Raw genomic sequence first — 18,410 nt, 5'->3', positions numbered from 1 at the left:
AATGTGTGTGTTTCCATTCTAGGCTGTAAACTCCATTGGAGCAGACAACGTGGGGTAGCTCCACCAGCTAGCATAAATGCCACACAGTTAATCAAGGATTATTTTATTTTCAGGAAAATGGAAAATGCTTGCATTCAAGAAGGTAGGAGTGGTAGGAAAGTTGGAGGGAAGGGGTAGATTGGAGAAATATTTAGGAGTTAAAATGAGCAGATTTACCAATCTGATGAGGAATTAAAGAAAAATAGTCTCAAGATTCAAGCCTACACCGTTAAATGAAGATGATGTCCCTAACTAAGAAAGCATGCACTTGGTGGAAGGTTAATTTAGTTTTGGATATTATGTGTTTGAGATGTCTATGGGAGATAATAACCAGTGAATAACCACAGATGCCTATGAATCCAAAATTCTGAGTTGTGGTAAACAGAATAATGGTCCCCATAGATGCCCACGATCTAATTCTCAGAAGCTGTGAATACTGTCTTACATGTCAGAAGGGACTTTGCAGGTGTGATTAAAACTAAGGAACTTGAGATGAGGAGAGGGGCCTGAATTATCCAAGTGGGCCCAATCTAATCCCATAAGTCCTTTAAAGTACAGAGTTTTTTTCCAGCTACAGAGAATCAGAGAGATGGCATCAGGAGAAGAACTTGCTGGCTTTGAACATAGAGATGGGAAGCCATGAGCCAACGAACATAGGCAAATTCTAGAAGCTGGAAGAGACAAAGAAATGGGCTGTCCTTTAAATCCTCCTGAAAGAAAGCAGCCCTACCTACACCTTGATTTTAGCCCAGCAAGACCTCTGTGGGAATTCTGACCTACAGACCTGAAGAATAATAAATTTGTGTTGTTTGAAGCCACTAAGTTTGTGGTAATTTGTTACAGCAGCAATAGGAACCTAATATCCATAAGGTCTAGGCTGAACATAAATATCCTTCGGATTTCTATATAACAGATAAAACATAATTTCCTCTATTATTTAATGCCTCTCCCTCTTACTTTCTGCAATCTTGAAGAAAGTGGTGTAACTGCAGTGCTCGGTATTTCTCTCTTAGCAATCAGTTCTATCCTCATCATTCCTCTCTCCTTGGGGACTGGAACCCATAAACTGTGCATCCCAGAGCTCCTTGCCAGCTGGTTTCTGGTTAGGTCTGCCAATGGGAAGACTGGTGTCAGAGTGGAAGTGAGGAAAAAGAAAGAAAGCCATGATTTTCCTTCTTCGGCTTGTCCAGCCACCTTGGCACTTAGCGCTCACGGGTTCTGGTACTGGTGGCGGCAGCACCAGACAACTGCTGGCCTCTGCAGTAGCAGCACAGTGGCGCCAGCAGCCTCCAGTTGTAGGCACCAGCCACTCAGGCAGCAAATCCACCAGCCCCAGTGGGACTGCAAGCTGTTGGATGACTGCAGAGCAGTGGTGAGGTGGTGGCAGAAGCAGCATCACCACCAGAGTAAGGCTTGTAGGGTTTAGGTACCACTTTCTCCTTTGCTCCTCCAACCCTAGAGGCCGCAGCGATTTCCTGCAGTTACTAACCTCTGGGTAATAGCATCTTCCCCTTTTCTCTCCCTCAGCCTTTTCAACACATTTGTAAACAATTCCTTGCATTGCTTCCCTCTGTTTGAAAAGCTGAGAATGGTTCTGTTATCCTGACTAGACAGATACAAATGCTTTTTTGCATCATAAAGTGGCAAATGAAACAAAATGACTGAATATTTTCCGAGCAGAATGTATGTGCACAAAAGTTTATACCTACACATGGACCTTAATATTTGCTCATAATGTGAACATAGGTGTAACATATACAATCCTCAGTTACCTAGTATGTCCTCACTTCAAATATTTTACTATTAAAGCAGGTTGTTACTGGGGAGAGAAAAATACATGATTGGTTCCCTAGAATTTTCAAAGGCAGTGAAATAAAGATATTTAAACACGGTAAGAGGGTGAATACTTATCATCACAAAGTTAGTAGTTTTAGATTAAATATCTATCTGTATGGAAAGGAAGAGAAAAATTCCTTCCACATGGCAGCAAGATCATAAAAACAATTTATCTGCTTAACTCAATTCGCTTTGACAAAAACAGGACAAATGGAAAAGCCACTTCAAATGTATCCTTGTCTTGAATTAAAGCTGTATCAGGAAAGTAGGGCACACTGAGCATTTTCATTGTGAAAGTTGTGAAAACCCGGGGTTTCTTTTTGCAAGTGTTGCGTTAAACAGAAAGCTAACCGGCCCCCATGCCTATACTTGTCTTCCAAGAAAACACAACTACGGTAAAGAGCCATCTTAAAGTACCATCCAAAGCAGCAACAGTTTCAACAATTTGATACAAGTGCTAAGTTTGCAGTAGGTGCTTAGAACACTTTAAGGGGTCAAGGAAACCTGTTCGTAACAGAACAATCCACGTGCTGCAGGAGTAACAGAACAATCCACGTGCTCCAGGAGGAACCATCGACTGTCTTCATTTCACGCTTACTATGCACCAGAAAATCTGCTAAGCACTTAGCATCCATTTGCTCACGCACATCTTCCAATGGCCCCGTAAGGCGAGTAGCATCACCAATGAACAAGCTGTAGCTCTTAGTACTGAAGTAGTCATACAACTAGTTAGAGCTGGAGTCAGAGGTCAAACCAGTTCAGTCCAACTCAAATCTATATGCTTAACCACTTCTCTATACTTAATATATGAAGGGAAAATATCCATGCTCTCACCTTAAAAGTGTAGGGGTGGAGGAGTAAATGCATAAAACAAGGGAAAGTATGTAGATAGACGGCACCGTAAAGCCCTCCTCACATCATGGTTTTTTTATTTTAAATTTTTGATATAAAAACATGCAACCTTTGTCACCATACAACACTAGAAGGGATACATTTTTAGTGGCATTTCAGAGATCCAGAGAGGTACCTCATCTAAAGAAGTTACTATTACCTTGGGTCTTCAATGTTATTATATTAATGGTGTCTAATACCTTCTGAGAAAATTTCCCTAACAAAGACAAAATGAGTTTTTATAATTGATTCAAAACATTCTAAAAACCCTCCATTTTCTTTTGCTTTCTGGATACAAATGTTATCTACCCTTAAAGCAAGAAAACCCTCATTCAGCCAGACCACCCCCGGTTACCCTAAAACATCAAAGAGGAGTATTTTGAGTGAAACTTAAATCATAATATCATTCTTGTGTGCAGATCTATAAAGTTAATTCTCAATTCTTCTCTCTTTATACAGCCTAGGGTTTTTGTTTGTTTGTTTGTTTTTGCGGTACGCGGGCCTCTCACTGTTGTGGCCTCTCCCGTTGTGGAGCACAGGCTCCAGACGCGCAGGCTCAGCAGCCATGGCTCACGGGCCCAGCCGCTCCGCGGCATGTGGGATCTTCCCGGACCGGGGCACGAACCCGTGTCCCCTGCATCGGCAGGCGGACTCTTAACCACTGCGCCACCAGGGAAGCCCTATACAGCCTAGTTTTAATGGACTTACACAGGAAACTAAGATTAATGATGATTCAACTCCAGTACTCTTATTTTCTTGTTTATAAATCATTTCTGATTTTTGTTTGTAACAATAGCAGAAAAAGCCATGGTTTCCTCCTATCTCACACAACCCACAGGAAGTAATTAGAAGTACTCATGCCAGGACCACAGACTGTTTACTTCTGTACTAAGATTAAAAGCCATATTTCTACCTGAGATGGTTTCCTTATTTCGTTGTTACATAGCCTACAGGAGCAGACGTGGTTGACCCTTACCTGCCAGTCCTGCCTTGTCTTGCACCCCCTCAGTCCCTCAGCCCACATGCAAATCCCAGGCCTGGGAGTCTTTCTCTGGGTCCTGCCTCAGGGCTCTGTGTCAGGATAATTCCTATTCATTCTTCATGTCTCAAATTAGCCATCATTTACTCTGGGAATTTTTCCATGGTCCTAGCACTAGGAGGGTTATCCCTCTTTAGAATCAGTTACTTTTTCTTCAGAAGAACTTGTATATTTATAACTAGGGGTATTGTGAAATAAACATCTGTTTACTGCCTATCTTCATTCTCTGTAGTCTCCACTGGGAGAGATACCAACCATGTCGATTGTGTTGACCTCACTATCATCAGCACCTTGGACAGTGCCCAACATGTAGTAAGGGCCCCAAATCATTTGTGAAAACTTAGGATCTGAACTCCATCAGCTTCAAGGCAGAGCTATAACTGCCCTGAGAATTTTCCACTGGGAACCCGGGGTGACAGGTGTGTATATCTTCCAAGCAGGATAGCATAGAGCTCTTCCAACCAGGGCCCTTTAGGTCCTCCTCATTCTCTTGGGGCCTTCCGCTTGGTGGTCTCCACTCTCTAGGAGCCCCTAAAGCCCTTCCAAAGCTGAACTTTGAAGTAAGACTCATCTTCACTGCTCCCTTCCTATGCTTTCATTTCCTCAGTGGTCTCCTTCTTTTTCTTTTAGGGACCTAACACCTGAGGTATTAGGTTATGAGAAGAATCTTTCAAAGACTAAATCAGTAGCAGGATGAAGAGATGTTTCTTATGTATATTTGCAGTTAGCAGCATCTAAATTGAAACGTCTGGCATCGGCCACTAAGAACAGAAGATTCTCCAAAGAATAGAGACAGGACCTTCTCTATGGGGGTGGCCAACCATGCCTCCCCCACATACAGAACCTCAAGGGAAAGGGAGGCACTCAGGCCCTCACACCACCACATGAAGCCCTGTCTAGTGCTCTGATGCTTTCTCTCTTCTAGGGACTATGTCTACCACATCCCTTCATCCCTCAGCTGATTAGATTTTCAGTGCTGGCCTTGTAGGCTACATCCCACAATAATGTCAGCAGGATTACAGGAACCCTGACTTCAATTGCTGTCATTTCCTTGGTCAGCCGAAGTTTTAAAAAAAGAAAATTTACTAAGATCCAAAGGAAAACAAAACAAAAGGACAAAATGATAAAGCCTAGAGATAAAAGTTTAGAATTGTCTAGGTCAAAATTACTTTTAAACTCTGTCCTAAGTGCTCAGTGCCATGGGCCAACTGAACCACATTCTCTGCTCATCCATTTCAGATGCTCCCCCCCACCTTCTTTCTTCTGCTTTATCCAAAGGAGTTTGGTCACTTACCAAAGCTGGTAGGTAGAACTACTTCCCAGGAGTATTTGGTACATGAAAAATATATCTTCTTTTCCCATAGTGTGATTTATCTTTCAGTTTTGCTACATGGCCAATAAGGGTTGGGCAAATAGCAGACCCTTACAATCTTGTTAAATATGATTGGATGAATAAGTGAATGAATGACTTTGACTCCTCAATTGAAATGTTCTTCTGTTTTCAATTCTAGAAATCTTAGGCTTCTCCCAGACCAGGCTCCTCTATCTAGATTTCTGTCCCACACATTGGCTATTTCCCATCAACTCTAACGTCTCCTCAGGGACTCAGCTCAGGAAAAAACTTGAGCTTCCTCGAGCTTATTCACAAAGGTGTTCTGAAATCCCAAAGTCACCTTAAAAACTGCAAACTTAGAGTGAAAGTAATATCTAATCAATGTCTAGTGATGGAATTAACTGGCAATGTGTCAAATAGTTAATTGAGTTACTCTGCATAAGATATATGCATTTTAATTATGTTTTGGAAACAGCGGATACTTACCCTTCATGGTCCATCTAAGTGGTATTCAAATCATAAAGCTACAGGGCTTATGCCCAGATGTGTCTTCCCTGCCCAGCATTCTTGCCCAGATACAGAGGAAAAGGAGGAGGCTTTCACTATCCAAGAGCTTCTCTCCCCCACCTTTAGCCAAAGGTTCCATCTATTTTGCCTAGCTCCTAAGATTTCCTTTGAACAAAGAATACATGGAAAAATAAAACAACAACTACAGCAACATGAAAACCACTGGTCAAACATTAGTGACTTGTTTCCAAACAGACGGGTAAGAAACTGTGAGGTTGAAGGTCCTCCCATACTTCATCACACCCAGTGCTCATCACAGTCAGAAACTGAACCTTAGAACTAGTCTTATATTCATGACTTAATGAAGAATTTAAAACTTTATGTTCCCAAATTTTTGTCACACAAGTAGATCAGAAGTTGTATTCCAGTTACTGTCTACTGGATCTAATTCTAGGATCTGCAGATTAAGTGATGCTTATATACTATATAAGTCCACGTAAGACCACTCCCTATGAATATGTTTATGCCAATTATAATTTTTCTCCAGTTATGTGTTCTCACCTATTCTGTTCCTTGTGGAAAACTGATTTTCTCTATCACTTTCAGGGGTGGAGTCTATTCTGATGATCACAGAGGACGGAACTGAGTGTGATTTTTTAAAAAATTTACAGCAAAGTGACACTGTTGGAAGGAACACATAAAGGAAAATGTATTGCAGTTTATTACTTTTCCTTTATAATGTAATTTCACAAATCTTCCTTCTATAATCATAAGAAAGCATCATCAGTGATCATCACTAAAACTTCTTCCAGCAACATAATGCAGAACTCTTGAACTCATACCATGTAGCATATGGCTATTGGAAGACGAGCATTACATTTGATTGAAAATACACGATCAGTTCTTTAAACATATTTAAATTCATTTAATTTAGGATTGATTAATATAAGCATTGTTTGGGTTTTGTCTATAATCTCCTTGGCAATAATCCTGTTTCCATAGTAACACAAACTTGTATTTTACCTTTGTGCGTGCCTGTGAAATTTTAACAACTTTTGCAATAAAGTTTACACATCATTTGCACATAACTTTCATTTTTTATGAGAATTCCAAGCTAGAGGTTTCTTTCCTTTAATCATTTACTATTTTTCCACTAAATACATAATTCACATCTCCCCTCGAATAACGAAAACTCAACAGAGCCATTCCTAACGACTCTCAAGAGATATCGAAATCTACATGATGGTCAGATCTTTGAATTTCAACATGTACTATTAAGGGAAAGATAATGAAATACTTCACAAATGTCACCTTGGATATAATCCCTGTGCTGTATTAGCATAAATCCATTCATACTTACTGAATCAGTATTCTTTTCTTGGGAGATAATTATATATTTATAAAGCATTCTTATTTAAAGTTACAAAAGAAATGGTGATTTTACAACAGGGGAAATAATTACAAGAAATTCAGATTTTATTACATGCTGTGAAAAACAAAAATGATCCAATTTTAGCTGACTATGGATTTGTTGAAGTCAAGTAATAAGAAGCCTGGTTCAAGAACACTAGATCATAAAGAAAAAGTATATCATCATCATGAACAGGAAAGTAAAAGGGACATAAATGTAATTATCTTCTTTTGTTCATTTGTTTCAACTAGTTAAGTTAGTTGTGGTCAGTCAAAGTGAAGTAGGACAGTAAGCAGATGAAACATTGTCTAGTTACCTATCCCCACCCAAAAAGAGGGCCTTGCTGTCAGTTGAGCTGCAAGTACATATGTTTTTTACTACATCTCTTTTTAATATCATTTTAAAAAAAATAAGGCAGTTTATAATCTGGCGTTAGGACAATAGTTGCCTTTGGGTTGGGTGGTGCTTGGTAAGGGGCACGCCTGGGGCTACCAGGAAGTTGTAATATTCTATACTACATCTGAGGCATTAAAAAGCTGTACACTTATGATTTGTGACAATTTATATATTATATTATTCTTCAGTATAAAAGTTAAAAAATAACTTTCCATTTAGATACCACTATGTCTAGAATAGAAAATGGTGAAGATTTCATGAAATTATAATTTCAACTCATCCCATCACTTTTTATTTATAACTAGTTTTTTTTTTGCCCCCTAGGAAATGTTCAGATATCTAAATCAAAGACTAAACAAACTAAGAAAGATAGCATTAAAATGTGCCTTTAAAATGATCTGGTCTTGTGTTCTTAAGTTTATCTTCTGTATAAATGATGTATACAGTGTAAAAGGGAACTATCTGGAAAAAGCAGACATGATTTGAAAGTGTGGATGATATTTGTCTAAATATATGAAAATATTTTATTGAGTTTACCACCTTTCAAGAATATAAGAAACATCAGTATATTGTACTTCAAAACATCTATCACATTAAAAAGTGTAATCAAGCATTTTGAGTTGTACAAAGTTCAATTAATATATAAGAAAATAAAGCAAGTGATGTACATGGAAGAAGGTTAGTTAGTTCTCACAAATTTTTCAGTCCTTTAATGAAAAATCACTAACTCTCTCTGAATAGTTGAAAGGATGTTAACACTGAAGAGGTTGTAGATCTATCCTTTTGCTTCCAAAGGGCACGCTGAGGACCAGTGAGTAAATGGAAGGAGGCAGAGACATTTGGGGAGGGCAGAGGAGACATAGCATTAATTATACTAGTCTCACTAGAGGATCAATCACGTTGGTGAGCAGAGAGGTCCCCTACCACTGGAAATGTTCACCCATGTTAAGAGTAGTTGTGTTCGTTTCCTATGGCTTCTCTGACAAATTACCACAAACTTTCTGGCTTAAAAGACAACAAATTTATTATCTTATAGTCCATTAAGTCAGAAGTCTTACTAAGCTAAAATCAAGGTGTTAGCACAGCTGTGATTTTTCTGGAGGCTCTATGGGAAAATCGATTTACTTGCCTTTTCTAGTTTCAAGAGGTCGTAAGCATTCCTTGGCTTGTGGCCCCTTCCTTTATCTTCAAAAGCCAGCAGCATAGCATCTCAAAGCTCTCTCTCTCTGGCTCTGACACTTCTGCCTCCCTCTTATAAAGGTCCTTGTGATTCCACTGAGCTCACCTGCATAATCCAGGAAAACCTTCTCAACGTCTTAATTTAGTCACATCTGTACAGTCCCTTTTGCTATGTAAGTTAACAGAGTCAAGGGTGTTGAGGATTATAATGTGGACATTTTTGGGAAGTCATTATTCTGCTATCACAGTGCTATATTAAAATATATACAGGGGGAGGCTAAACCAGATTGCTAAGAGTCCTTCCAATGTTTATATCCACTAAATAAGACAAAGAAGTCAAATATTTGTTAACAACTGTAGCAAAAGAAACTGACCATACAAAAGACCTGATTCTCTCCACTCTGGAGACTATTACTATCTTTCGGTATGTCCACTGGAGATGGCTGGATATTTTAGCTAAAGTTCATTGTTCAGAAGAAGTTCAAGCTTCTTTTGTGAACAGTGACCATATCCTGACTAATCCAAGACAAAAAAAGTACTAGCAAAACCTTGCTGGAAAGTGTGTGACTGATAAGTTGGAGAGGGTTGGCGATTATGCAATAACCACCCTGTAGCTGCTCCAGGATGGTGCTTTCTCAAGGGATACAGTGGCCAGTGATCAGGAAATTATTGTCTCTTTTTCAAAAGAAAGAAAAATGAGAGTGAGAAAAGGAGAAATGGTGTGTGAACCACTATTTTTCCTCCTTACGACACACTCCTAAATAGGAAGGGAATGGTCAAGTTCCTAACTTGTAATTCGTTTCACAGAAGCTACTAAATATGTGCCAATGAAAAATATGGCTTGACTAACTCAGGTATGAATTTCATCCATTTATATATAGCCAATCTTCAGCCTCTTGTGGCCTTTAACAAAAGATGTTCAGAAACGGTTACACGGAATAAAGCACTCTGCAATTGGGAATAATAGGAAGTATTAAATTATACTTGAGGCAACTGACCAAAGGATCTTGGTAGAATTGAAAGTAAGAAGGATCACCATGAAAACAGTGGCCACTTAATCCAGTAGAACAGTTTGCATTCTCAAAGATTCTGACTAACTACTTGGGAAAAAAATCCTCTAAGGAAAAGTTTTCTTCTTGGAGCTACCAGCAGGAACAAAGGGAACATATTTATACCAGTTAAATTTCTATTGAAATCCTTTTGTTTTCTATTGAAATCAATAATGAACCAGAAGCTGTGCTTAGCTCTGGGGATATAAGGACAATGGCAAACACAACCCCAAGGATCTCACATCTCATGGCGAAATGGAGACCAATAAACAAACACAATTCAGTGATTATCAAGGCAAGCAATGGATGTGACTAGAGCCTGAAAAAGAAGCACCTGACCCACGAGATAAGGGAACTTCGTGTAGACTCACATGAGGACCCAACTCTTTAATTAAGTCTGAAAGAATATATAAGATATGTCCCAAAAAATGATGGCAAAAAGAGGATTTGTAGCAGACAGAAGAGCATAGGCAATGACATAAAGGTCTATAAACACCCATCATAGTCAAGAGCTTTGAGTAGCTCAGTATGGCTGCACCATAGGATCAGGTGGGAGAAAAGAGTTAAAGCTGAAGAGGTAGGTGGGGGCTAGATCATGAAGACTCTTAGATATCACCCAAGGACTATGAACATGTTCAGATACTGAGAAAATATGTAGTATGGACACCTCTTTGTCTCTTGACTTCACATTTAGATGAAGCAAATCAACAGGGAGGGTCAGATTTCAGTGAGCCTCCTCCATCCCCTCCATTCAATAAGGCGTTCAATAGTTATCTTCTCTTTAGAATCTGGTATTTATATCATTCACAAAGAGGAAATGCATATCACCTTTGCTTGCCAAGGAACATGTTAGGGAATATAATTATTCATAGCAAAATGGAGATCTGAAAAGGACACATGTGGGGGGAAATTGACGGTATTTTTCTGTCGCTGGGAGGTAACATGAGACAAATGAAGTGCTGTGTAATAGCTGTGGGAAAGAGGGCAGGGGAAGAACACTGGTAGGAGGTGGGTTCTGAATGGAGATACGGGGGAAGCTCTAAATTCTGAGCTAGAGATGAATGTTACGTGTGGATGGTGGACAGAGAAGGAACCTGCAGGCTTGGGTGGGGCAGCAGACAGAACAGGGTGTCTCTCACCATTTGCAGGGGCCTGTGCCTCTGGAGTTCGAAGTATATGCCATCATTTATACAGGAACCAAAAAAGATGCTGGAAAAAAACAATAACCATGCTAATGAAAGGAATAAGGATCAATGGCAAGAATAACGGGGAGGGAAAAGACTGTTTAGAAAAACAAAATAAATTGGCAGTATGCGTTTCAAAATAAACTATGTTCTGCCTCTTACACCCACACAAAAGTGAAAGCAAACTTGCCAAAAGGAATCTGCCAATTCTCAAAGCAAAAAATTGGCAGCCCTAATTATATTTGCTACAGATGAACAAAATGCATCCTCTCCGGGAATCACGCTCAAGACTGTCCAGTCTAAAATCCTGAGCAGCATCCCTAGAGTTGGAGGGTCTATATTTTATTATTTATTTATAGCCTGCTTGCTTTCACAGCAGACCTAAGTCATCTAAAATAAACTTTATACGTTAAAATAATAAATATAAATTTAAAAGAATGAAAGTCATGGAAAATAAAATTAAAATAAGAGCTAGACCGGGAATAGGAGATGAGTAGGGGTGAGGACATCACGCTGTTTTGAAGGCCAACGTCAATCCCCATCACGTGTGAAGCACACAACTGTCTCTGGGTTTCCCAACAGCCAAAGAAGAAAGGAAATATAGTTAGCTCTATAGCTTTCTTTATATGTGAAGGAAAATTACACTGTCAGTTTTTTAGAAGCTAACATTTAAATTTTAGGTATCAAATTTGAATGAAAGAAGCATTTAGTTCAATGCATGTTATCAGGGGTCCATTTCGGGAAAAATAGGATCATTAGTGAATATTTTTAAAATCCCTTTCCATTTTAAATACTGTATAATATTCCTTTGCATTTTTTGTCTTCAATAAGCTAACAATGTCTTAGTTACAACTGAGAATGCTGTCTAACTATGGAGTAATTCATCTTTCCACAGTTTCTTTTCACGTCCAATAAGTATTTCCAATGCAAGAGAGACTCTGGAACTCGGTGATTTATATATTCCTATTATCATCATAACTCTACACTGCATGAGAACTATCAAATATTTAATTTCTCTCTCTAGACCTTATCCACTAAGTAAGCCTGATTTACAAAATCTGTCTACAAAAGGCTGCCACCTGTCATTTTATAGGAATTACCTGGAACACTATATTTGTTAAAACCAAAAGACATTTTCAAACAAAGTAGCATTTTTATTTCAATTTTGATTCAAATTATTTTCTACAAAATATGTACATATGTACTAAAGAATTATTCTGCCAATGTGTATTTTGACAAACCAAATTCATACTGAAATGCACTTCATAAAGTTATTCAAAATATATATTACTCTTCTTGATCTTTGCTCCCAGTACAGCCTTAATCCTACTAACATCTCAAACCCTATTAATATTTAACACATGGAAAGTATGTATCTTAGTGCATATACATTATATAACAAAGATTTCACAGTTACAACTAAGGCTAACTTTTTAAAAAAAACTACAAATGATTAAGTTCTATGCTAAATACCATCCCCGTTTAGCCTACACATGATGAAAATACATTTTATTTTGTTTCCAAAATATAGGGCAGAAACCTAAAATAGAGTTTATCTTAATTGTAAGTCTAAAAGAAACAAATCAAGAGACTGACTCGTCAAATTTTAATTGTGAAATAAATGTAGTATGAGCTAATAAAGTCACACATTATAGCACTCAAATACTTACTGGACTCTTCTTACCATGAAAACCTTCTGAAGTTACAGAAACATAAATTAAGTCCTAGAAAGTTGAGATTTATTTTGGAAAGCATAATGCCAACTACAAGTTTCCGAAATCAGTTAGCTGGGGGAGAGAAGAAATGGGTTGAAGAGGCAACTAGAGGACAGGAGACTGCTTAATACAATACTTGACATAAAGAAAACATGCATTGTAAGAATTGTAACTGAGTCTTCTTTACTGAAAACATCTGAAAGTTTCAACATAAAAGGCAGTATATGTATTCATGAATTAAAGAAGAGGAGGCAGGTGCCTTCTCTACGGGAGAGCATATCTTCATAATCATATTTGGTACATGAAAAGTGCATCAGTTTGAGAGCATTTTTGGATGTGTTTAACATGTACTTATTAAGCATAAGTGAAATACATGCAATTATTATAGGCATTAGAAAAAAGAGAAAGGTTGTAGCTGCACTCATTTCCTCATAAGGGATTCTCTGAATAGATACATCCTCAAGGTAATTAATCTTTTCTAGAACTTCTTTCAGTTATACATATACACTGATAATTTACAAAAGAGAACTTTATAGAATCTTTTAGTCCATTTAAAATGCTTGTTTGTTTGTATGCCACCTCCTTCAATTAGGTAATTTAGTCAGATATATAACTTAGAATAAGATCACTAAACAAAACAAAATAACAAGTAAACAACAACATCCAAGGACCCTGATCTGTTGCTGAGATGAAAATCCCAAGAATTTCCTTCACATCAAATATTTCAGAGGAAGACAACAGACATTCCCAGAAACAGATATTCCTGGTGTCTATCTATAGTGTTCCCAGGAATAAGCACTTCTTAAGAAGTATCACTCCAATAAGCTAACCATGTACCACAGAAAAAATATAAAAAAATGATTATCATTAACATTTAATCACTACATATCCTGAATGATAGTCTTAATACTGACCACACACAGATTAAATAAACTATAACAAACCACACTTGTCTCTAAATTTGAGATGATATTTTACATTACTTAAAATAACTAAGAATCTATTCAAATATATTTTTGACACTACAAGAGGATATTACTTGTTTATTACTTTATTATTTTTGACACTACAAGAGGATATTACTTATTTATTCAAACATGGTGGTAAAAGAACTTTTAAGTTCCTGGATTGTAAGAAAGTTTTACCTTTAACATATCTGACAGTAAAGATTATAACGTAATATATAGGTAACTTCCTGTACTTGAGCACTGGTAACAATGTGTGTATCTACATCTCTATCTATGTGTAAATACGCGCACATGTGTGTATGATTTTTAAAGTCATCATTCATTCATATTATAGATTTGGAATATGGTGGGGGATAAATATCCTAAAATGTGGGAGGGTTTAAATTTACTTTCTAAAATTGAAGACTTACCAATAAGCACTATGCAATACTCTCTGTCACTTTTCTTTAATCTATCCCTGGATTTAAAGTAACATAAACTAACTCAAATCAATTATTCACATCCTAATTAGGATGAAAAGCAATAAGCTATTTTTTTCATACCAAGTCACCAAAAAGAAGAGAGATGTAACAGATAAGACATTTGCATGTTTTCACTTTGAAGATAGGAACTGCATTTCACTCTAGGATTTTCAGTTCACTGATCTGTGAAAACTGTTTGGGAAAACAATGCTTTATTTATTTCTCAAGTATCCCATTGAGTATTTACTACAAGAGTTCCATATAATGATTCAATGTTTTCTAAATGAAATTCTTTGAAATAAAAGTGTATATAAATATAATCATTGCCTTTTTTACTGTTAGTTTAATATCACGTGTTCAGATTCTACAGACGTGATTTGAACATGACAAATTATACAATTGCTTTAAATATATAACTGAAGAATTATAAGGCACTGACATGTTAAATTCATATTACCCAGGTGTATTTATATCAGAACTACCAAAGAAGAAACTCATTATAGGAAAAAGGAAGTGTGGTTTTTCTCCATTCTATAACAAAGTTACAAAATAGTCTTATTCAATAACTGTGTTATGCGCTACTTTTAAACAGCTCTCCTAAAGCAGAAAAGTATGGATTAAAATAGGCAGAACACTCAGATTGAAAAAGTAAGAATCAAAGTTGAGATCATTGTAGAATTTAGTGAAAATGAGTTAAATCAGTGAGTCATACCCCAATCCATAATCGCAGATAAACTGAGTTTCAGTGACTGGAAATAACTAAGTCATTGACATAGAGGTCAATCTGAGGCCATTCTGGGAACTAAGTTTGGAAAAAAATTACTGTCAGAGTAGATATATATTTTAATAAAAAATAAATGACTGTATACTATGGATCTGTGAGTTTAATATTTGTACTGATAAAAAAAATCAATAAACTTATGTTAACCTGAAAGTAACTTGGGGGGGGTGTATTTCTGAATATAAAAAGAAAAATGATGTATAACCAGCTTTCAGTTTTATGCTTTGCAACTCATTAATGAAGAAGGCAAATATAAACTCATCTGGACCAGGGAACTATTACTTAAATTCTCAAGGGTCTATGGTCCAGAAGATAGTGACCTATTTCAATTTAGGGAGAAAGACTAAATGTTATGCAATGTGAATGCATTTCTGACTTAACAACCTGCCCGTGACAGAGAATGAATGAACATCAATTTTCACATACTGCTCATCTCATGTGAGAAACTTTTCAAACCTTGAAAAAGTCATTTGAATTCCATAGCAAAATGTAAAAGAAGACAAAATAAATCAGGTTTAGGAAATACCTACGCAGACTAATTCAGATATTTTAAAATGATGCAAATGTAATTTAAGTACAGTCAAACGTGTAAACATTGGAGAGAACAGCCCAGTGAATCAAAGTGTGGAACCTAGGTAAAAGTAAACGAATCAGTATTTTAGTGAAAACCAGCCCAATAATGAATAAGAATAGCATCCTGTGGGTGTGAGCCTCTGGTCAGCCAGCAGGGCCATGTGGGTTATGGGCTGTCTTCTTACATCCACATTCATATGTCCAGTCCCTATGGGGTCACTCAGGCTCCTGGGAGATGAAGGAGCATAATGGGGCGGCAGGGGTGCGGGGTGGGAGGGACGCAGGACACCTTTTGACCTTGTGACAGAAATTCCCTCTGCAAACCCTATAGATTTTGGAAGATTAACACCACGTTCTAACTAACTTAAATGAAACTAAACAATGTAAGAACTATGAAGTAATTCTCCCTTTACACTGTGAATGATTAAGGCACATACCCTGTAATGCACTACCCAATTCAGATTTCCACAACCAGAGAGGGTCTGGGAAGACAGCCACAGAGCTTATCAAAGGGTGGAAAAATATCTATGAGAAAGATGGAACATTCTCGGGTTTCAAGATGAAATGAGCTTAAAGAAAAATTTGAAGAATTTAAGACTGCTCTAAGGAAGATTCTGACAGCATGGGTTGTTAAACATTAAGGTGGTTTGCTGAGACTGCGGAAATTCTGATCCTGAGAATCTTTAAAAATAGGAAAGATTCAGACCAGCTGCTCAGAAAGATTGAATGTGGGCTTTATGCATCTAAAACCCTTCAAGACGCTTCTAACCCTGTGAATTTAATTGTAAATGCCAATATAAACAGTATATTCCATCTTACACTTTTAATTCAATACTAAATAGTTGCAGGGGGTTTGCAATGACCTACTTTGTACAGTACATGAAAGCATGTGAGGCAATAGTTTTTCACAATTAGGAGTCCTAGTGATATCTCTGGGTACCTGCACTTTCTGATTTCAGATTTTTCATGCAAATCACATATAGCCCTTAATCACAGGTTTTTATAATATATTGCAGTTTTGAATAATTCATGCTGGTGAAACATTAAACCATGATGGAGAGAACCGAAAAATGAATAAATAAAAATCAGACACCTTCAATTTTCCCTCTTTATATCATACAAAACTTAAAGTACTAGTTTTCACCTTACACTAGAAAAACCGTTCTTTAAGTTTAGACCCTTAGTCACTTACTAAAAATCCAAAACTTTAAAAAATAAATCATGACTTTTTTTTCTTGAAACACATTTGAATCCTTTAAAAAAAATGATTTATAGTATGTACTAAGGGATGAACTGACAATATACTGAAGTCATAGATTCTGGTCAAAATCATTTAACAAAAAATACATCAAATAGTAAACTAAATTGAATAGTTTACTAAGTTAAATAGCAGTCACTCAAATTTGCACATGAATACATCTGTATATAGTACAAAAAACTGTCTAATTCATATTTTCACAAAGAACTCTTTGGCTTTCCCTGAAGAACCTACATAGTGAAGCATTAGATTTCATCCTATCGGGATCCAACACTTTTCCTTTTGCCCGGACCCTGATGCAAAATGTTTAGAGTTTATTTTCTTATAAAGTAAATGCAGCATTATTAAACTAATCCCAACTGATGACTTCATGAAGTATGGTTATAAAGTGCCACTAAAACTTTCTATACTGACCAAATCAGCAGATTCATAACTTGACACAGCACACAGGAGCTACCTTCACAAGCCTGCACTTAACTGCATTCAGTAAATATTTGCATACCTAGCACTATAGATGCTAATGACTGTGTTGAAAATACACATGTAAACACACACCCCTCACTGTGTAACAGTCTGTCAATAAACTGTCTAAACAGACACAATATACCTACGGGCAAGGTAGCTTATCCATCACCCCCTCATTGTGCCAGGACAATATCTCTTTCTGTTTATATTGATTTTGAACGTGTGTGTGTGTGTGTGTGTGCGCGCAGGTTACCAGAGAGGGAGATCCGTTCTTGCAGAGGGGCCCTCTGAAGACTCCTTTAATGCCCCGGTAGTGCCCATTGCTGAGATGTCTCGAACTGATGACCAGGTAACAAGCCATGTGGGTTCCGGGCGGGAGGTGTAGAGTCTCAACTCCTCACCAGGCGACCAGCCGTGGAAATGTGGGCTGGTTTTTCAGCAGCAACAGTGACTGCCACCTCCGGAGAAGAAGCGGCCAGCAGTAAGCAGGGGACGCTGCAGCCGCGCGTCCCCGCTCCTCGCCCAGCGCCGGGCTCCTGCTGCCGGCAGCAGCTGCTCTGACAGCGGCGGCAGCGGCAGCCACAGAGCACTTAGGTGACCCGACGAGCCAGTCCACATGCTGCTCTGGCCAGGTGGCTGCTCAGCCGCGGACGGCGATATATATAATTTTAAGGACAACTTCCTGGGTCCACTAGGGAATCAGCAAGTCGTCCTCTCTTTCCCTCCCGCCCCCGCCTTCTCACCCAGTGCGCGCGCAGGGGATGCTCAGGCGCGGGCGCCCAGCGTCTGGCCCGAGCGTCCGCGGCCCTGCGGCGCCGCGAATCAGCAGCAGCAGCCTGTGCCGGGAGAGTGGCTGGGGGTCCTCGGAGCGCCAGATCGCTGCCCCCCTCTGCAGTGGCGGGGAGGGGGGCGGGGGAGGCGACGGGGCAGGCTGGGGTGAGAGCTGAGAACTGGGGACGCGGAGACTTGTGAGTGGGAGCTGTTAGCGCGACGGCTCGGAGCCACCCGGGAGGCGAGGGGCACGCCCGTGGCTCGGCGTGGAGGTGACAGCTGCTGCGGCTGCTGCGGCGGCTGGAGGCTCTCCGGGCTGCGGGACGCGAAGCCCCAGCATCCCGCCATCAGCCGCCCTGGCCCCCTGGTCCCTCCACCCGGTCTCTGGGCAAACTTTGCACTGTGCTGCGGCGGGCGGGATGACGGGAGGGCGCGGTGGAGGAGGTGCGCAAGAGGAGAGCCTTCTCTTTACCGTCACTCCCGGCTCGCCTTCAGCATTTCTTCCGTACTCCGGCTGACAGCGCCGCAGGCGGAAGCAACAGCTCCCCAGCGAG

The 18,410-nt window shown here is 38.9% G+C and overlaps 1 protein-coding gene across 1 annotated transcript in view; it reads right to left on the bottom strand.

Annotated features, from left to right (window-relative positions):
- Nucleotides 1–17,446, bottom strand: part of ZNF804B (zinc finger protein 804B) — a 498,141-nt gene extending 480,695 nt beyond the window's left edge. The window contains exon 1 of the mRNA XM_060156074.1: nt 17,339–17,446. Coding sequence (XP_060012057.1) covers nt 17,339–17,446 — 108 coding nt within the window. The remainder of the gene's footprint in view (nt 1–17,338) is intronic.
- Between the last annotated feature and the right edge of the window lie 964 nt (nt 17,447–18,410).

This window comes from Lagenorhynchus albirostris, chromosome 8 (genome assembly GCF_949774975.1).
Source record: "Lagenorhynchus albirostris chromosome 8, mLagAlb1.1, whole genome shotgun sequence".
Taxonomy (NCBI): Eukaryota; Metazoa; Chordata; class Mammalia; order Artiodactyla; family Delphinidae; genus Lagenorhynchus; species Lagenorhynchus albirostris.
The sequence above is the reverse complement of the archived record's forward strand: the minus strand, read 5'-3'. Positions and strand labels throughout refer to the sequence as shown.